At 46.1% G+C, this 22,268-nt stretch overlaps 1 protein-coding gene across 1 annotated transcript in view; it reads right to left on the minus strand.

The window, feature by feature from the left end:
• Positions 1-22,268, minus strand: part of LOC119401403 (26S proteasome regulatory subunit 4) — a 32,462-nt gene that overhangs the window by 8,315 nt on the left and 1,879 nt on the right. The window contains exons 4-8 of the mRNA XM_037668180.2: positions 18,080-18,219; positions 16,603-16,731; positions 8,716-8,877; positions 5,578-5,772; positions 1,975-2,075 (exon numbers count right to left, since the gene is read on the minus strand). Of these exons, the coding sequence (XP_037524108.1) occupies positions 1,975-2,075; positions 5,578-5,772; positions 8,716-8,877; positions 16,603-16,731; positions 18,080-18,219 (727 nt within the window). The remainder of the gene's footprint in view (positions 1-1,974; positions 2,076-5,577; positions 5,773-8,715; positions 8,878-16,602; positions 16,732-18,079; positions 18,220-22,268) is intronic.

A 22,268-nucleotide genomic window follows, 5' to 3' on the forward strand; every position in this document is an offset into this window, starting at 1 on the left:
AGCTTAGGATTGGCTTGATGGATCTTGGTTGGTATTGCCAACAAACATGATCCTTGACGAAAGCTAGTCTTAGATCGAGGAACTTCAGCTCATCATTTTTGGGCAGCTACATAATAAAATTAAGACCCATTCCATATTCATTAAAAACCTTCATAATGTTAACGAGTACAGTGCGAAAGTTAGTATCCAGTAGAACCCAAAAATCATTGATGCATCGAAAAACATGTGACGCTAACCCATACAAGTGGTTATGCAACCGCCTGTCTACAAAATCAAGAAAGATATTGCTGATTACAGGTACCACACATGACCCTATGCTGATGCCAGATTTTTGAACAAAGATATTTCTCTCCCAAGACAGAACGGTTGAATCCAGGCACGCCTACATAAGCTCTAGAAAAGACTTAACAAAGACGCCGCACTGGCTCTGAAACAGCAACTCGTCGTTACCGTCTGTTATGCAAAGCTTGATGCATTTTAACACTGCATGTTGGGGCATAGAATAGTAAATCTTTTACGTCTATGCTTAGCACATAGCGGTACAGCGACGGCTGTTCTTTTAGACATGTGATTAGAGATTCCGAGTTAAAAATTCTTAGCAGATCCACATTTTTCAAACGCTCCAAATTTCTCTGAATTTAGCGTGAAATATTTATCTGCCAAGTGTCTTTTTCAGAGACAATCGTTCTACGTGGCATCCTAACCTTGTGTGTCTTTACTGAAAAGAAAACTGACAGTTCTCGCATTTTTGCCTTCTTTACACTAAGCGCTCCAGTTTAATCTAGAGCTAAGCGTTCCAGATTAAACTTTAGTAACAAGAAACGCACCTGTTCCTTCAGTTGCCCACTTTTTACATCGACACACTTGAAATGTTTTGCCAACGTGGCGCCTACCTTATCATCACCTTCCTTGTCAGCAACCAAAACACGCAACTTTGCTTCACAAAGAAAGTCTGCTAACGAGAACGGAAATCTGGGCGAGTTTGTAAGAATTCATCGTAGAGCAAGTAGCGCAAAAATTACGGGGACACAAACACGAGATAGCGCTTGTCTCGTGTTTATGTTGCTTTCTTGTGTCCCCGTAATTTTTGCGCTACTTGCTCTACGATGAAAGTCTGCTAGCTGAAAGCGCTGTGTCCATTTCTTCTTTCTGTCCATATTCAAACTCTGTTGTGCTGTTTATATATATTACACGATAAATCTAAGTAAATGGGTGCACTCTCATTTTGCCCCTTCTGAAATGTGGCCACAGTGGCCGCGCATCAATCCAGGAACCTTGAGCTTAGCAGCGCAACGACTTAGCCGCTGATAGGCGAAGGAAATGACAAATAGAAACCAAGTTCGTTGTGAAACTGATAAATGAGAACCTTGAGACTTTAAAAAGCATATAACTAGCATCCTTTTGGCAGCCATAGTAAGCTTGGCAAGTTCAAATGTTACAGACAATTGTTGACGATCTACTGTTTACCACGAAGCCGGTGACGGGACTTATGATGTGCAAAACAAGTATAATGTGAAACAATTGGGGATAGTAATGAGTCATCAAGCCATATTGACGAGACAAGTTCCGTTCTTCGGCACTCTGCTATTGACAACGACTGTAGTATGTAATGGCCGGTTGGTGATATAGACGAAATAATAATCTCACAACCAGTGGTACGATTAAATGTATGTTAATTTAGACGGACTCGCAAGGAGTGCTGACGAACTGAAAGTGACCGCACCTTTCAAACAACTACAAATCGATTCTTTTGAAACAAATACAAACGGCTCAGCTAAAATAACCATCCTCACGCAACTTCACCAGCCAATGTAACAGCACTGCACTCGGCATTTCACTTAGCACACATGGGCACACACAATTTTTCCTTGAGCAGGTGACCGAATAAACTTAGCTAACTGCTGAATTATCAGTTGAGAGTGAAGCTTGTGAGTTATGATGATGAAGAAACACAAGCGAGAGAAAGATGTGCACCGTTTTGTTCCTACGGCGTCGATCTCGTCGATGAACACAATAGATGGTGCATGCTCTTCAGCGACTCGGAACAGCTCTCGAACAAGCTTGGGGCCATCTCCCTGCATACGTAATAACAGTGAAACCAGGTTCCTGCTACACACGTGCAGCAAAGAAGAATGCACTGTTGCACTTGTATAATGCTAATTTGTTGTGATGTGTTTCCCGAACTTTGACTTGGCACAGAAAAATAAAAATATGCAAGTGAAGTTGATATCTGTGGTTACATAAGCCTGAACGAGTTGTCCTGGCATCCAGGTGGTGCAAGACAATTTCCTTATTTCACACCAAATGCTGCAAGTGACAGTTTTCGAAAACTGGCAGAATGGGGAAGATGGAATCTTGCGATGAAAAAATCCATAAACAGGGGGTGGGCGCTTGAGCCGACGTTCAGTTCCAGCCTTGGAGAAGACGAGTCCACTTGTCGAAAGGTCGGCTAGAGCACCCACCCCCTGTTTACAGACTTTTTTCATCGCAAGTGACAGTTTTGTGTCACCAAAAGCATTGATTACTACAATTAATAAAAAGAGGTGAAGGTGCATTTCTCAAGGTGCGGATTTTGCCACAGTTTAGAGAATTCATACGATGTTTTTCAGCGATGTTATTAACGTTGCTGTGCACCAGCCACTTAAGTTTGTTCAGAAAAGGGATGTGGCACTACAGTCGAACCCGGGTATATCAAACTCGCCAAAAAACGTTTATTAGTTCGATATATGGCATAATTCGATATAGGCCCGCTATAGGATTTTGACACAAAGGCACATAATAAGAAAAGTACTTTATTAATATGGAGGCTTACTTGCGTGCCCTACTTTGGAACAAAATAGTCCTGGATTTTCTTCTGTGTCAACGACTTCGCTGCCTGCGACAGCACACACGCTTCCACGTTGTCCAACGAGTCGGAGCAGCTGAGGCTGCAACCTTCCACATTCACGCAATAGCGCCGGACCAACGCAAGTGCACTTATCACTTCAGAGGATGTAGGCAATGGGCCATCGTCAATTTCCTTATTGTTGTCGCTTTGGCTCGTGGTCGGCACGACGTCTGCAACGTAGTCCTCATCTTGTAGCTCACCCATGATGGCGACATCATCGTCCGCACTGACGAACTCGTCGAATGTCGATCCGTCGATAGCTCCCGGGAACTCTGCCAGCTCGCTCCAAACTTCGGCGGAAACACCTGCGGTGTTTTCAGTGCTGTCATCGGAATTTGGGGTGTCATCACCAGGCATGCGGAAGCCGGCACGCCTAAAGCAGTTCTGGATCGTCTCCTTCGTGACATCTGCCCACGATCTACTCAACATAGAAAGAGCTCCGAGCAAGTCGATCTTAAGCTCCCTGCCGACACGAAGGTTCACGGAGCACCAACAGGCAACACCACCAGCACGGACCACGCTGAATGAGGACTCGAGGAAAACAGGCAGCAGCAGGCACACAAGCATAAAGAAAGAAAAAATGGCGCTCACTTCTACCGCCTCTGTACCTCGGAGAAAGCACGACGGCCTCTGATTGGCTGTAAGCGCTGCGAGCGGGCCAGGATCATTTCTTGCAGGGGGGTGTTCGCCCGTGCACAACCGGGTCTAAACCACTTTTTCTAGGGTGGCGCCGGCAGTTTTCCCCGCCACAGCGAGGGAAAGCCAACTTGCTGGGGCACTTTTGAGGCACATGGAGTTTGATATATCGGATGTCGTTGCTATTTTCGTTCGATGTAACAGTAACTTTTGCTATATATTCTCAATGTAAATTTACCGTGTTTAGAAATTGTTCGATATACGGGATAATTTGATATAAACGGGTTCGATATAGTCGGGCTCGACTGTACATCTTCGAGCTTGACCAGTGCATTCCATTACAGCACGTGCCTTGCAGTATGTCAAGAGTATTGGAGGGCATTCAACGCCGTTTCAACACTGTAGTGAAACAATTACTACGGTGAAATCTCTTTAAAGGGATACTGAACAAAATTTTTGCCACCAAGATTTTCAGCCAATTTGTAAGATTGGGTGCTGAAATCGATAGACACAACCTTCATTTCGTGCAGAAAGTAGAGGAAAATATTGAATTTAATGCGTTCTTCACAAACTGCCGCATCCAGCTGCCGCGCCGTGAACTAGAGGAGGTGACGTTTGGTGACGTTACATACACCTGAAATGGGCGTGCCAACAGTGCCAGCCGTTCCCCGTGTCTCTCAACCCGCTCAGCTGCCAGCATGGTTCCCAGAACCACTACGAAAAGCACCGGCAGTGAACAATGTTCCCGGCTGGGGTAAAGCATCAGGGCTTTGTGGAAGGAGGGGAGAGGGATGAAATGAGAGGTGGAGAAAGGAAAGAGGAGGACAGGAACACGTGCACCCTGCATGCGCCCAGGAGAATGTGACGTCACGGCTCTCGCTCGCGTGCAGCCGCTGCGTGCTGACAATCCACGAAATATACAGCCAACTGTTCAAAAATATGTAAAAAAAAAAACTCTGTTTATCATTCATTCGCGTCTTCCAAGTAGAGTTTCAATGTTTTCGTCAGTTTTCCCAATTTTCTGTTCAGTATCCCTTTAATATGTATCAGCAGTTCAAATGCAGTTGCGACAAATGCCTGACCGAGCCTCATAGAGAATAATATCTTTGCTGACCGCTTAACCCATAGTGGCTTGTCTTATGCCTATCAATTAGTGCGTACCGCGATAACTTTTGGTCGCAAGTAAGTTAACTGCACCCCTCATCGCATTGATGTCACAGTGTGTCACAAAAAGTACTCTTTCTTTTCAGTAACTGCAGATACAGGTCAATCAATGATTCCAATTTCCACGTGACTGCAGTGATGCCTTTAGGGATAAGGATCAGAAAAGAACGAAGGAGAGATGGTGGCCATCGACAAATCCGCCACTATGACTTATCACTGAGAAAAACCTATCACAATAAGTATCTTCAGCTATCTGCTTTTCTGCAAGTGTTGCATAGTGCTATTAAGTGTATTGCACACTTTTAACAGGCGACAATCTAAGTGCACTCCACTGCTATTGACTGCCACCAGATGAGCAACCACATTATAATGTGTGGTGCGGGCACAGAAAACCTCACTGCACTGACACTACCACGCCAAACGCGTGTACAGCACAGCAAGCGTAGTGCTGTTGTAAGCGTACTATGAGCTCTCACTAGTGACAACACAAATGAGCTGCACCTCCATCTATTGCCACCTTCTCATGCGATGCTCTAGCGGTTAACTAAAACATCATGGAAACGTGCAGTGTCGATCGCTTGCAGGAAGCTCATCACAGCGTTGATGCAACAAGCTACTCGCCACAAACGTGCATAGTCTGGAGCAGAGCGGCATGAAAAACACTTCCACGGCAAACGCGTGCGGATGCTACAACAAGCGGCCCGACAGGCCTTCATTAAAAATAACAACATAATTGTGGCCTACATTTCTTCGCCAACGAAGGAGCTCACTCCTGAACCAGGTAGTGGGACGTCGTTGGTTTGGTTGTGAGCACGGACTAACGACTTTCCAATTAATGGCTCTCAATTATCTGTGCATGCACGACGCTTGAGGAATCTCGAGCACAGTACCAGGTACTTCTGGATGAGCTCGGAGCCAACGACACGTAGGAAAGTGGCCGAAGTCTGGTTGGCAACCGCCTTGGCGAGCAGAGTCTTTCCCGTGCCCGGAGGTCCATACAGGATGACTCCCTTCGGTGGTCGAATGCCCATCTCCTCGTAGTATTCGGGGTGCGTCAAGGGAAGCTCAACACTTTCCTTGATTTCCTGCACAGAAAGTCATTGCAATAATTCACGCCATGACGAGTTCGCTCGTTCTTTACTGAAAAGCAGCACTGACAAAAGCACAGCTTTGAGATTATGAGAGAGTTACTAAACATAACATCGTAAGTCATGTCAACCTTTCACCCATCTACAAAGGCAGATACCCACACATTTTCTGGGTTAATTCCCTTGACTTGCTTACAATCTCTGCCATAAGGCTCAAGATCTTTTTTTTAACCAATACCAGACAAAAGGGATATCAAAGCAGAATTCCTATACCTCTAAATAAACATAAAATGCAACATTAAGTTTGGCCAGGGCAATAACACTTTGCTCTGCACCAAGGGTCACCTTAGTGCAGATTTGCGTAACACAAAACAGATTTGCGCGCGACCTGTTTTGTGTTGTCCGGCAGTTACTGATCGTCCACTTGCCCTACCCTGTTGTGTGCATAACAATTCACATATCAAGCAAGTTTTGCATGAATGAGTTATTCTCCTGTGTTCTTTTGTTCCACTTGTCACTTTACCATGCCAATTTTGACAATGCATCTAGTTCAACTAGGCAAACTTTCTACCTTACTGCAGACAAGCTGTAGCAAACTGCAAACATTTCCTCATTCACCGAGGCTTTTCAGATGTGTTTTGACAGGACGAATGGTGACTGACGAACTTTTTCTTCCCAGTATAAATTCGATAGTAGCAGTGTGCGAATATTCGAGTTTCGAATTCAAATCGAATACTACCTAATCAATTTGATATGACTTTCGAATAGCTAGCATTCGAAGTTTCGAATAATGCAACAGGACGAATATCTAAAACGCGACAAAGGCCAATGGTGCAACTAGGTTAGGGTGGGGTGGCTAAAACTAATGTAAAATCCTTAAGTAGGCCTTTCGTTAAACCTTTCACCGATATCCTGGTTCAAAAGTGATCGCACGTCATGGGTCCAGCAAAGAAGGCCAGGGAAGAGAAGGCCAGGGTCTGGGAAGATTGAACTGCTGGCGTCAAAAAATAACCAGCACACTGAGCTCAGACCTTATACAGTAGAACCCCGCTGTTACGTTCCTCACTGCTGCGTTTTCCCGGCTGTTACGTCGTTTTCCGCCGGTCCCGGCATAGCTCCCATAGGATACAATGTATTGGGAACCCCGCTGTTACGTCGTAACTGTCGGACCGTTCCCGTATGATACGTCGCGAAGTGCGCTCGGAGCCGACCAAGTGACTACCAAAGAGAGCCGCCATGGTGCATTTTCACGCAGCCTGGCCTCGTTTGACCGTAATATTAGCCGCATGAGAGGCGCAAACAACAGAATCTTTCAATTGATGCAAACAAAAGCATGGCCTTCGAGATTCAAATTGCAAAGATGGCGTCTATGATGTAACTGCTCGCGAAAGCAAGGCCTTCGAGATTGGCATTTACTATTGACAAAAGCATAGCCTTTGAGATTTGCATTGCACAAACATGGCGTGTATGACGTAACTGCTTGCAAAAGCAAGGCCTTCGAGATTGGCATTCACTTCTGCCATCGCGTTGGCGTAGACTCATCATCATCGTTATTTGTCGGAGAGCGGGAGGAGTTCGAGCTGGTTGGAGCTTGCATGGTCGTGCGTGCGGTTCGTGGTCGGACTCGCCGCACCGGTCGTGATTGCGTGTGCTTAGTTCTTTCATGCCTACAGCTGTTGGTTTTAAAAAAATCACATCCGTTGATTACATTTCTGTGGATGAGGCCGTCGTAAGCTCCGCGTTTCTATCCATCGACTAGATCGCGGCTGAGCGCGCCAATTTTCGTGCTGCTCGTAAGAATTGAAATAAAATTCTGTACCACTAAATATTTTGCCGTTTTTCCTGTTTTTCGGCTCTTACGTTTCCCGTCTCTTACGTTTATTTCCTACGGTCCCTTCAAAAACGTATCAGCGGGGTTCTACTGTAGTCAAGAGGTTCAAAAATACTTCAATGAGCCCCTGAACCCAAGGAAGGATGATCCTTTGAAATACTGGAAAGCGCATGGAGCTGCATTTTATCCAGGTATCGCCAAAACTGCTTTGCGATACCTTCCCATCCCTGCTACTGAGATGCCCAGTGAGCACATGTTTTCAACTGCAGGAAACATTGTAACATCAAGGCGAGAGAGCCTGAAGCCAGGTCATGTGGAACAGCTCGTGTTTCTGCATGACTATTGGTAGATTTCGGTAGAAGTCACTCACCGCGTTATGTGCTCGAAGACATGAACAGATTTCATTCCTTTGTTCTTTCTTTTAATTCTCAATAAAATCTTTTATATTCGATATTCAATTTTTTTGGCCATTATTCGGCACTATTCGGTTCGATTCGAGATGAAATTTCACTATTTGCACACCCCTATTCGATAGCCTTCTGCCCTTTCTCACACTGCCGTGGCTGCTGTGAACACGCCGTCGCAATCTGCTTTTTGTAAGAAACAAGATACCAAATTCTCCGAGGCTACTTCCTTTTTTGAGCAAAGCTTGTTATAACTCACGGAATTCGGTGGCATCATGCGGCGTTGCACGCGAAAAACCCGGTGCCCGCGAGCGCAAGGAAATGCGGCCCTCAATGGTGTGCCAGTGACATGCGTATTTGTATGCGCCGTTTACCAATAACTGATGCTCGCTCGATCATGTGCTTGCTGGCAATCGGCCGTTTCTGATGTGGCAATCTGACCTTTTATCGAGGTGCCTTGTAATTTCACACTGCGACATTTTGTTAGGTGGATATGAACGCATGACCATTGAAGTGTTGCACTGCCAAGCATGTGGATCAAGGTCAAATTCTCCGCATGGAGGATGGGAAAAGTTAGGAGGGAGCAGTGCCCAATGCGGTAGAAAGAAAGAAATACAGACAGAAAGGTAGTATGCCGGGCACGCAAATGCCAGGTTTTTCTTAACCCCATTTTTGCAATAGGGCAAGGGCTCCTGAATTGCTTACCTGAATCTGCTGGTCAAGCCCGCCGATGTCGGCGTATGTCTCCTGGGGTGCTTTCTCCAGCTTCATGACGGCCACCATGGGGTCTGCGTCGTCTGAAAGCACGCCCACCACAGCATGAACCTTGTGGTTGAGCAGCACAGAACAGCCGGGCTCCAGTTGGTCCTGCAAAAATGAGCAAGCAAAATGAGCCGTTCTCGCATAATGTGCATACTTTTATTTATGCCGTCTCCAGTTAGTTTTGCATCAGTGAAGTTTTGCCGCACATGCTATGACTGTGACTCAAGTGCTCTGAGACATATGTGAAGTCAGTTTCACATTTCACTATAATACGCAAAACAGTACAACCTTGTACTCTCAGAAAACTCCACTCGTTGAGTGTCCTAAATTCAAAATTGTTTCATTCTGTGAGTATAGTGTGCTACCCAGCATTTATTTTGTATCTGGAGTTATTTTGTGTCTGAAGAACACAGCTGACATGACAGGTGCCAACTACCAACTGGTTTTATTCGTTGCCGAATGAAAGCATATATATACACAACCACACCATCGGAACGTGCGCACCATCACCATCACCAAAATGTTGAAAGCTCGGACATGTGCATGCTCACAATCTTCTGTAAGATAGTATCTATACAATGGGCAAATGACCAACCAAAATGGACCAACCAATAAATCTTATTCGGCAACGAATAAAATTGGCTGGTACTTGGTACCTGCCCTGCCTACAGCGTTCTTTGTCCTCGTCTGCTTCATGCGTAGATGTTTGCATAAGTATGAATGACTAACTAGCTCAAACCAAAGCTTTGCTACTGGGGATCCTCGGACACAAGAACAGCATGCCTCTCAGTGGCACAGTCTGATCGATATGACTATCCACCGCATGCTACGCATCAGGAAACCTTTTTGCAAGAAGTGCTATCTTCTAGAAGCAAAATTACTTAGTTCAGATATCAAGGAAAAACGTCATGCCTGTGCAAAACATGCAGCAGAGTCACAGCAAAAGCTCGAGGAGTGACCTTTCTACAGTGTGTTGTTAAATCATTTGGCGCGACTACCGCAAGTACAGTTGCAAGGGACCCACTACGCCATAAACCATCACAATTTTACGTAGGAAAGTACCCACTGTGCCAATATTGATCATTCTGCGGAGAAGCGAGGTACCTGCTACATATCTGTGAGGCAGTGTGTGCACTTTATTGATGCTGTGTCTGATGACGACGAAGAATTACGACTGAGCCCTTTGTAATGAGTGGCAAGCTTTAAACCAACCACTCGTTATGCCATTCACATTGTGGGACGCCTGGTGTCGTTTTACTCTTCTGCCACGCTATTGACCAGAACACAGCGAATTCCATGCGCATCGCCATATTTGCATCGCGCGTCGCGCCATCTATCGCACACGCGACGAAACAACATGCGCGGGCTGCCACCCCAGCAGACGCTACACAGAGCAAACGTGAAACTCCCGAAACTCAGCCCGTCGGAGAGCGTGTTTTGCGCCTTTTCTAGCCTGGACATTTTCGCTGATTTTATTGGAACATCAAGAACATCTTGCTCATGCAAGTCCACAATGTATTGGCCTAGAGAGCCACCACAGGAGAGACCGGCGCTGCTATCGCTATGACGTGGTAAACGCCATCACGTGACTCTCCTTTGCCGCCGAAAGCTTTGCCAACGCTGCTCGCTGCATCTCATGCCCGAGGTTGAAGTTTTGTTTTTTCTTCAGCGTGGTCTATTGCTCTGTGCCGAACGTAGTTGACCGAGACCGGTGTGAGTTTCCACGCATATCCCAAAACCAAGAAGCAGCGAGATGTGTGGTTGATAAAGCTTAAAATGGGGAAGCAACCCAGCATCCATTATCACGTGTGTAGCAAGCACTTTCGCGAAGAATATTTGTGCACTGCGTTGGAGCTAAAATGTTCGGTAAGTACTACGTGAGAATTTGCGTGACTGTACACACATGAATTTACGACGTTTATTCACGCCAGGCTGGAAAATACGGTGCCTGGTTTCCGAAGCAGTGCCGTCGCAAAACCTTCCTGCCCGGCCCCTGGACCGTCCACAACACACCGAGCGTCGCCGGAGGCGCTCGGCACAAGGGCGGCGAGAGTGACTTTATTTCGATGTTGTTCTTTTACGCTGCATATTCGTAGGTGGTCGGCCTCGTAGACTGCCTCTCCTTCCGTTAGTACCGTATTTATTCGAAAATAGGTCGGGCACGAATATAGGTCGACCCCTACTTATAGCGCTCTACGAGAAATAAAAAAAAAATATTCGAAAATAGGTCGACCCATGTTTTTTAGAAACAGGAAAAACAGGAAAATTGAAACATAGCACACCTTTATTTACAATTAACTTAGCGCCCTAGTCGCTGCCGGGAGTGTCATGTTCGTCAGATGTGCAAGGAAGGTTGTCGGATTCTTCGCAGGCATCCTCGGCATCCGAAATGACGTCGACTTCGCTGCCATCGATTGCGTTGGAAATGCAGCACTTTTTAAAGCCAGTCACGATAATTTCCGCTGGCAAGTCTTTCCGCGCGTCTTTCACCCACGTCGCAACTTCATTGAGGGAAGCCCTTCTCGCGGCGTCCCGTCGGTGTCATTGCAGCATCCTCCTTCAAGCCACTCTTTGTAACTCTTCGCCACCCGGTCCTTAATGTAGCCGGGACGTCATACCGCTAGGTATGACGACCAGGTCTGTTGGCCTTCTGCGGGGCCTCCTTGACGCCCGGAGCCTCAGTTCTTTTTCAAGAGTGTCATGCCTGGCAGTTGCTGGGCCGCGAAAAGCACGACGCTATCCATTGCACGCGAACAGTCGGTCCCGCTGCTTCCGCCAACCCCTAATCAACTTTTACGTCGAACTCACGCTGAGCGGCACAATTGCTGGAATTCTCGGCAAAAAGTATCACTTGACGCTTGAAGTCAGCTGTGTAGCTCTACCGACGTGACACCGTCCAACCGCGCATTTGCAAATGCGAACCGTCACGCCAGATCGAACAACAAAGAGTGAGGCCTTAGGCCAGTGCCAGTGCGGCTGCGCGTCGGCAGGCAGCACGGCTAGGGGGCTAGGGACTTCACGGCCTACCTAGGGAAATCACGGGTTCCAGCGCAAACATGGCGGAGCGGCTGCATTTCGCGGGGGCTTTGAAAAGGCGGTGTGCAGCTATTGCACAAATAACTTTTTTTTCTTAGTTACTTAGTCGGAAAAGGCGCACGGGTACGGTTTTTATACCAGATTTTATGGTATATAATGTGCGTATGTAGCAGGAACTGCTTGAAGAACAGCAGGCGCGGCAGTGAACGCCATAGGTGCGGTGCTTTTGGTCGCTTTGATCGCGAATATAGGTCGAGATTCTTTGGTCACGAATATAGGTCGATAGCTGATTATGGGCAACATTTTCGAGAAAAAAAGGTCGACCTATATTCGAATAAATACGGTAGCCGCGATGTGCTGAACTGCTGGTCAACGAACTCGTTGATGCCAGAGACCGGCAGAGTGACTGAAAACGAGATACGGTAATTGTAAGTAGTAGTCGAACAAGCGATTCACACGTGCTGACATGATATCACATCATTCAATGTACCCCTCGCAGAGAAGCACACGAAGCGGAAGCATGAATAAAGGAGACAACAATATATGCGGTTGAACTTCCACATTATTAAAATATATCTGTTATAAATCCTCGTCCGGCAACAGTTCTGGCTAAAGGGGTGAGCCGCACTCACCACGAGCGTTGTGGACATTACTGTTATTGCGGCAAAATAACTTATGGCTACCTTTACGAAAGATCTCGCGAACGTAATAACCAATGTTGAAGCATCGTTTGCACTCGGCCATTTGATTACGCGCTGAAAACAAGGGCAAGGCATTGCCGTGAATTGTGCGCGGCAGTCCGCGCCGATCGAAACGGTACCTCTCGGCCGCGCAACTTCTACGCAAAAGCAAGAGATAGGTGCGCGATATCGCGCTTGCCTCAGTAAACATAAATGTACACGAGTGCGAGGATGCTTCGAGTTACAGATTATTAGGTAAATTACATAACTCACCTTTTACAAGAGTGGCCTCTTCACGTTCGGTGTCCAAGGCTCCGCACGCACTCGCTCCGTCGAGAGTGCGCGACGCGACGATGACAGCGCGTTGGCTCACGAAAAACCTTTGCTGGCAAACACACTGATTGCTTCACAGCTAATACATGTGCATTCAACGCTTCCAAAACGAGAAAAACCGCGGCTGAACACTGGCGACGTCGAGACGTCGAACACTCCGCGCACTCGGTACCGCGTGATGCCGTTTTCTACGTCACAGAGAGATTCCGGCAGACGGCGCCACGGTATGTTCTCGCCGCCAATACAGTACGTGCTGACTCCTGAGTGGGCTGCGGAAGCAACCTCGTCAGATACGTACACTGTTACATTTGTAAAAAAAAAACGTTCTCGCTGTAGTACGCGTCAATCGAAATTGCAGTGCAGCTCGCGAAAGAGTGAAACGATGTTTTGTTCCCCCATATTACAAGTTGTGCACAAAGATTTGTGAAAGCTCATCATTTCAGCATGCATCGCGTAATAATTAGAGTACGCTTTACGGGTAGTTTCGCAGAACGTAATTTTTGTTTCACGAGCACTCTTACAATAATGCGTCTTCCTCACAAAAGCGTGCTATCAAAGAGTATAACCAGTATAACCTGCAGTATTGTTCAGCAATCCCTTTTGGTAGCTACCTGCGCGATTTTATTCTTGTAACGATGGTGCTTTACAAGCGAAACTGTGCTACTCTTAGTTAAGTCGGTTAGCTACGCCTGCAATGTAAAGGACATTGGCGCGAGTACTGTTTACTTACGTGCCAATATATGTATTATGTGCAACTGGATGCCTCGTGTCCAAATAAATTTGTGGACATCAAACACTGAAATGAAAGCACGAAATTCTGGCCAGCTGTTGAGGAGCACCGTGCCATTTATTGCTTTTTGAAGACGAAATCTCAAAGGCGTGAATGCCATCAAAAACACTAAAGCTTAAGGGGAGATGCTACTCGAAAACACTTTTTCTTTAGTTTTCAAGTTAGGGTTTCCAAAATTTAGCCACAGATATATTTTTTCTTGTAGATTCCAAAACTGTTATCAGATTTTGTGTGGCCTCATTACTTTTAAAGTTATTATACATGCAATAGCAAAACAAAGGTATTTTTACTCTCGCTTTTTCGACATCAAAACTTTTGTGTAGATGTTTGTGTAATAGCTTATTATGCTTGTCATGAACTACTGTGTGCATTTAAGAGGTTAAAATTATGAGAAAAAAAAGCTGTTACTACAAAAAATGAACAGATCTGCCAAACTTCTTTTTTTCAGGGTTCCTTGTATCATTTCTTGGTATGTTTTTATTGATAATGGCTATGTATCATAAATCAGAATAGATAACGGCACTCTACACACCTTGAACAATGTGTGTGCCAAGTTTCATCGCAATAGGACAATTTTAAGGGGATGAAACTATGTGAGTGAAATGTGACCGTGGCCAAAAATTTCAAAATGAGAAAAACACGTTTGAAAGTTTGAAACACGTTTACTAATTAGGGTGCACTTGCAAACACTCAAAAGTGTGTTCAATGCACAGGCAGTATGTCCAGGAGCTGGCCACGGTGACTAGAATTCACCTGCACTGTATGTAACTCCTTCGCGGTCCTTCCGAGCGGAGTCCTGTAGGCGAGCTCTCGTGGCCGATGCGCGGCGGTGAGCCCTCGCCTCAGCAGTCTGTTGGGCATTCATCTTCTGAATGCGCCTCTTGTCGCTGTAGTCCCCCAGGGTGATCAAGCTTGCTGGTGGTAGAACACCAAGCTCCTCCAGGACCACCTCGAAGCTTGCATGGCCCCGGTTATACCAGAGCACAGCAATGGCTGTGGCAGTCTCCACAGCACTTCGGGAAGCAAACTTTGTTTTTGGGCACAGCAGCCACACCTTGCTGTTGAGAGACTCAGCAGCGTTCTGACCTCCGCGCAGTCGTCAGATGCTGCTGCGGCTTCGCCGGAGGCAACACGCCTCGACGTATGTGTCGAAGAGAGAACACCAGACGCGCACTCACTGTTCTCACACCACAACTCGAGACAGGACGACAGTCCTTTGCGCCGTTCTGCCACCTCGCGAACAACAAGTTTGTGTTCACGGCAAGACGGGCACTCCGCTCCGCCCACAAGTGCCGTCATCGCATCGATGTCGCACAGCACTGCTGATGATACGCCATCACGCGCATGCCTTTGGTTCTTCTCAAAAAACTCCAGTTTTTTTTGTGAGGCGCTGACGAAGTTTGTGGCAGCGTCGAGGCCGCCGGCGAAGTCACTGTCGCGATCGTTGCCGACGCTGGGGTTAGGCCTAGACCTCTCCGGGCCGTTCACCTTTGCCGCAGTCTGACGACGCACTTTACGACGTTTTCCCACATACTTGTTTATCGTCCGGTACTTTTTCACTTTGTACACCTGCTTTCTGGCAGGATTCATCGCGTAACTAATTGAATAAATCCTTGCGAAGTTCAGCTTGCGATGCAGCGCGGGGCCGAAGGGACAAGCGGGCGCTGCGCTAGCCAATGGCGCGCTCGCTACGGCACCACGTGACGCGCCGCGCGATTCAAACGGCACGCAGGGGCGTTCAAAAAAGGCTTTTTTATAGTATTTTTTTCTTTCCGGACGAGACTTTCCGAACCTGTTTTCGAGAGAGCATGGACAACTCTACCCGCCTCAGTGATTACAAATGGCGCACGGTGCCGCTGCCTCGAGATACCGGGGCCGGGAAAACGTCGATTTCGGCAGATTTCAGCGATTTTCTAGGTCTCCGGGGCTTACTTGAGCGCATTTTTCAGTAACTTCTGACACGAATTACTGATTGAAATTTATTTCTGGTAAACATGAATGTTTAAAGAATCTAATACGACTGAAAACAAAAAAGTGAAAATTTCCGGAAAAAACGCGATTTTTCGACCCGCGTCTCCCCTTAATACTACGTTGAAAGTGGCAAAGCATGCTGATTGCTTGTGCTTGAAAGCACTACCTTGCACTACATTTTCGTCAAAGGAAACGCTCAAAGGTATGAAGTGCACCTCCACACAAAGCTCGCGCCTGCCTTCAACCCAGCTGCGTGTCATGCAAATTAGGTTCGCAAAATGAAATAGGTGGGCATCACACTACAGAATACACGCAGTTAGTGTACTTACTCGCGCATTTTCACTCGGCTCCTAGTTTTTTTGCTTGAATCACAGTTATCCACTCGCGGCGAAGCTGAAAACACCGCACCGGCACTATTTCCGTGGCGCGACGTATTCGTCGCAGACAACACTAATATCCTCTTGTTGCGCTGCTTGTTTTGGCATCCAAAGACGACGCAGTAGTGCCCAGACGAGCTCTTATACGCTGAAGCGGCGTTAACGGGTACTTTTTCGCACTTCAAAGCCTCAGAACTGCAGCTTGCCCTGTTTACTTGGTGCAGCCTGCGCGCGCCTTGGCAGCCCGCTCAGCCCGGCGTCTGGGTGCGAGAGTATCCGCTCGGCTCGTCAGCAGCCTGGGTGCAAGACAGGCGTGCTCTGGTGTATATTACATCTGCTAACGAGATTCCTAGTCCGACGTGGCGCCTGCATAGGGTCTTTTTGCCAAGGAGTTTCAAGCACTGGCGTGGCTCTGTGGTGGAGTACTCGACTACCACGCAGAGTACCTGGGTTCAAGTCCCACTCAAACCCCGTTTTTTTTTTTCTCATTGTGCATGATAGCTGTTACGGACATTGGTGGCGGTAGGCAACTACGCCACTAAAATAGATTGTCGTCGCACTCTCATAACAGCTTTCGCTGTAAAACATTCAGCTCCCTAGGGTGAAGAAATGCGGCTACTCGAAGACCTGTAAACGTACTCACTTTGTCAACGAAGGACAGCATGCTGACATAGTGCTCACTGCCCACGGATGTAGAGACAATGGCGTGGCTGTCGTCGATGATTTCCTCCAAAGTGCCAACCGACATCGGACTGCCTCTCAGGTCGTCCACCTCCAAAGGACACAAGAGAGCCAAACAGTAAGCACTCACAGGCAAACACACGAGTCCCACAATTTCCGGTGTACAAGCGGTGCCTTTGTATAACGCACCCACTACTTGACATCATTGATTCTGACAGCGTTTGCCAGGACCTATACAGTCGAACACACATGTATTGATCCCACATACAAGAGACTCTCAGTACATGGAAATCTCTCGCTGCTTAACTGGAACAACTGCCAATACTATGATTGATTTCACACTCGAATTTTGCACTCCTGTTGATATCTCAGTAAATGGAACACCTGTTAAACGGAACATATTTTCCTGGTCCCATCAGGTTCCATTTAACGAGAGTCTACTGTATAACAAATTATTGTGTATATCAGACAGTTGTAAATTCCCTTGAATATGTTATCGATATATAAAGTATTTCATATATCGAATTACCCATAGACAGAACTGTTTTATGATCCCCTTCAGATTTGATAGAGTATCTGGGTTCGACAGTATAATACTTTGGCCATGAAAAAGAATTTCAATGCGTTGTAAGACAGCCAGTCACACAACACGCAAGCGTCGAGAAATTTTTTTGCGCCAATGTGGTCAAAATTCGAATAAGAAACATTGAAATCTGTGATGCTGCTGGAGTTGAAATGAAACTTCCCTTTAAATATTGAACCCATGATATCAAGATTAACGACAGTAAAGTTATCAAAGAACAATTTGTCAGATTAAAGCATTTCTCTTTAATGCCCCTGGAGCCCAACTAGTGCCTTTTACAGCCCAACTTGTTTAACCCATTGAGGCGCTTTGTACACATTTGTGCACACAACATGTTTTTGCTAGGTGCGTAGACTAATGGCTATGAAAGAGCACGATACACTGAGGTTTGGATGAACTGAACCGCCTGGGTAATAAATGGGTCTTCATTTAACTTCGTTTTTCAGTGTACTGTTTCGTATGATCACTTTGCTGAAGGCACTGCCATGTTTGATGAGTCGTTTGAGGTGCCGCTTTCCGTGAGCCACATCAAAATTACAATTTTTATGGTTTTTTTTCATGAGATGGATATAACCTAAAACAAAACTGCACCACATGTCTAGCCTGGAATATGGTTCTATTTAGGCAAAAACAGAACATGAATGACTTCAGGATAAAAAGATATTAATTTCCAATTTAATTAATACTGATTACTACAAAACACACAAATCAACGTACTGACGTTATTTTTGTTGCAATAGAATATTGAGTGCCTTGAAATAGTGCGTAAATGTGATGCATTTAGAGATGGTTGTTCGTAGAATGTGCCTGAAAGGGTTAAAAAGAGCAGAATGGAAGAGGTGGCGTGTATCCCCACCTTGGAGCGTTCTTCTTCGTGCTTCTCCTCCTGTGGCTTGAGGCGTTCCTGGTTGCGCAGGAACTCTTCCTCCATCAGGAGGTAGTCCTTGATGCGCTCCTGCTTCAGCAACTTTAGCCGGCATCGTGTGTGGGGGGTCACTGCACAATCCCGAAGGTCGCAAGTCGATCACATTGGTCCACAAGCACAGGCTTGAATCCCGAAATAACTTTGGATGGCCGTACCAAGGCAACAACAATGAGTGCAACTGAGGGTTTAAATTTTTTAACACGAAAGTGTTTTATGCCGTGGTCTACCACGGCTCCACTGATGCATTTCCGTCACGGATATGACGTTGTAAAATATAAAGACTAACATATGGCAAAGAAAAAACTATAAGAAAATGTTCCGTCACCGGGAGTCGAACTCACGACCTCTCGATCGCCAGCGCACTGCGCGAAACGACTCCGCCACAGACGGCATGTTCTCTGCTGTGCTAACGGCGAGCTATTTATGTACACCATTTGCCGGTGGCGGTACTCGGAGATCGGCGGTACAGCATGTTTTCGTTATCACTAGCAAGATGGCGTGAAGGGCTCGAAGAGCGCACTTTAAAAGTCGTCCCCCACACGGATGAGCGCGCGCCTCGACAGGGCGTGGTCGCTCATGCGGTCGCTTATCTCGTGATCTCGGTGGTTTGTACGTCTTGAGCTCTGCCTGCAAGTTTCCGTTGAGAGCACGAAGGTTACCTCGCTCACTGCAGCGGCCGCTTTTGCGAAAGGAGCGCGCTGCTCACACACAAATAAGTTACAACTGTGACAGTTCGCGCTCACCCTGTGTATGTTCGTTCCGCGCGTCCTTTCTGCTTGAGCAGCACATTGCAAGTTTCGAGCGGCTTGCAGTTCTTTGCGTAACATTACAATTTGATGCTGTAGCATTCATTCCTTCGCGCTTGGGGCGAAAGAATACACAACAAACGCTCGACTAGGTCTGTGAAGACACGTTTCACTTTCGTGTTATACCGATTCCTGTTACAGAGGGATCAGCCATGTTTTTTTTTTCTCTTTTGAAGGCACTTCCACATGAGGCCAACAGACAATGACGCAAAAAAAGATACAGGAGAAAGAAAAAGAAAAAAAAACCCTGTAAAACGGATGAGAAGGCAGAACTTGATACTAGCTAGAGACAATAATAGTCTCGCATCATGGTTATGATATTTTTGGACATGAAAGCTGGCCTTGTTAGCTCTGCATTAAAAGGGTACTGACACGAAAATTTTCAGTTGTCTTTTATTTTTGCGTGTGCGTGCCAAATCAAAGGCCAAACTCTCCAGAACCTAGAAAAATGTACTGCTAAGCATGAGTGCACCCTGAAAAAGTAATTAGAGTATGTATTTAAAGGCTAGTCTTGGTTCCTACTGCACCCTGATGTCACAACACGGTATGAGCTTCTCATCACATGCTCGCACCAGGTATCGTGGCGTTTCCATGGCCGCTCCGTTGGCGATGTGCAAGCAGCTATATTGAATGTTATGGTGCCTGATGTCATCACAACTAGCAATGCTGGCATGTGAAGCCACTGGAATTGAGACTGTAGCATGACGTCCCGACAGTGTCGATGTCAGTAGGTGCGCCATGCGAAAATCGACTTTAATGTCAAAATAAAAAAAATCTTATCAGCATTTACTGAACTTCACACTTGCTCACAGTATAAAGGAGATTTGTATGGCACAGTAAACTTGCCTTCGGAAGGTGGTGTTAGCACCCCTTAAGTGCGTTAGAATAATTCCCAGCGAAAAAAGCACCATAGAAGAAAACAAGTGGACAGAAAGCCCCTCGTTTTTACGCCCACCCGCTTTCTTATTAAGCATTTTTTCACCGGAAGTAATTCTAATCATTGGGTTGAATGAAGCTGTCGCAGCTTTCGTCTCTCTCATTCACCATTATGAATATTAGTGTACTAAAAATATATATCTCTGGCGTTTTACATGCCGAACGCCACTTCCATTGTCCCAGATGGTGTAATAGAGGGCAGCATACTAATTCTGACCATCATGGGGGCTCTTAAGACAGCCCCTAAATCTGACATCGTGCATGGTACAAAATTTCTTCACTGTCATACGATTTTAACAATGCATCCAAACACATTCACATAGTGTTCTACAAGTACAGTAAAAGCTAATTCATTCGAATTTCATGAAACCAGAAAAAATGCCCGAATTAACCGAATTATCGAAAGTGTCGAGAAAACAATAAACAAACGTCTGTTACACCTATACACTTTCATTTTCTTAAAGGGACCGACAACTGGCCAGAACGGGTGATTAGATCCTGGTGGAAATGAAAAGGCCGTGAATTATAGTGACAGATTCCAGAATACTTTTCGCGATCTGAGTAGGATTTATATTTTTAAATCGCGTTTAAAAGTAACAAAAACCGGTATGTCGCGCAGCCTAGCGCGAGCGCCATGAACTAGACGTATGCAGTCTTAAGAACTTTGTTGTACGTAGTGCAATGCTTTTACACGCACCAGAACGAGGGCTGAAATTTTGAATATGTATGTTATTGTCGAATCCCGTTTGTTTCTAAGGTAAAAGAAGTAAAGCATGAGATGCGGCGCTGCTTTCGTGGCTTCCAATGAAACGGAGGCTGCGGCGCATGCGCAAGGCGTCCGGCGGCGTTTCCCGCGTAGCTCGACTCTCGTGCTCTCGTCGTATCGGACTTTTGAAGAGTAGCACGCGAGTTTGCGCTACTGTTCGCAAAATGCCATTGACTTACTGTTCTGTGGAAGATTGCTACCACTTCAGAACAACACTGCTGGTGTATCCTACAATTTGTTTCGTTTTCGAAGGCTTAGCTTGGCTTGGCTTGACTAAAATGTGATAAAGCGACCTGTGTACGGCCAAAGTACTTCTACAAGAAGCCCCAGAAAAACGCTATAACTATTGTAAAATAATTTAATAGGCTACAAAGCAGTAGTCGCGGCACAGCAGGCTTTGCAAACGTAACATTGCCGTTTTATACTTAGGGCATAACTTGTCGCCACTGCTGGCGTATAATCGCTATCGCGCTCACCTCTCACTGTTTGCAGCATGTGATATTAAGACTGCATAATCGCTGCAGATCGAAAAACTCTGATTACAAATGTTTTACGGCGTTCTCCGCGTTACCACCCCGTGATTAGAAGCTCTGACAGGTAAGCTTCCCGTTGCACTCAAGAAAACGGGTACCGCAAAAGTTGGTTGTCGGTCCCTTTAAAGAATACGTAAATCTTGTACTTATTCCGCATAAGAGCAGTGTGAAAGCCGCAATTTTCGTCATCCTGCGGCATCGTTCCCAATGTGACCACGGCACCAGACTCCAGTGTTTGATTATCCCGAAACATGCTCTGCACCCCTCCCTTATTATGCACTGCCACCACCACCACCACGTACATGTGACAATAGTTATTTCACAGGTAAAATGGCCGGCAACTGATAGTTCGTCCATCAAGATGTAGCAAACGAGTTTTATGCCAGCATTCGGAACGCAACTGAAAGCCCTTCGTCTTCGACAGCTTCCGCCATGTTTGAGTTTTGTGCCATTGCGGGTGCATTGCATCAAGTTAGAAAGGAAGTTTCCGAGTGCCGGATCAGCATGTGGACAAAAATGTGGTCACTAACCGATGAAGATAGCCATGCGGACAGTGCCGTCTCGTTTCCGTTGTCTGCAAACGCCGTTTTCGCTCTTTTGCGTCGCACCTATAAGGTGCTTCACGCTCAGCGCACTCCAAGGATTGTCTGAATTAACCGGGTTGCAGCAAAATGTGACCAAGTTAACGAAAGTTTCATGCCATTAAACAATGCATATGTTGGCTGGGACCAGGGAATGCGTCTGAATTATCCGATTTTCCGAATTAACGAGGGTCAAATTAACAAGCTTTTAGTGTATGAACATTTGTAGAACTTTTTCGTGTTAGCGCACACTTTGGAATCACTGCAATACGCTGCAAGATGTTTAAATGGACACTAAAGTGAAAGAATGAAATGGCTTAGATTGAAAAATTGTACTCTAATAATAAATTTATTCATAGAGGAGAAAATCAGGTCAAAGTTCCATTTTTGACTTTCGCACCTAGACCTTTGCGCTTGACGTCATGAATTTCAAAGTGCATTTTTCGTATCTTGGTGACATTGACTCAACAACATTTCCTGAAGCTTGGTATGTTAAAT

This window comes from Rhipicephalus sanguineus, chromosome 8 (genome assembly GCF_013339695.2).
Source record: "Rhipicephalus sanguineus isolate Rsan-2018 chromosome 8, BIME_Rsan_1.4, whole genome shotgun sequence".
NCBI classification, from domain to species: Eukaryota; Metazoa; Arthropoda; class Arachnida; order Ixodida; family Ixodidae; genus Rhipicephalus; species Rhipicephalus sanguineus.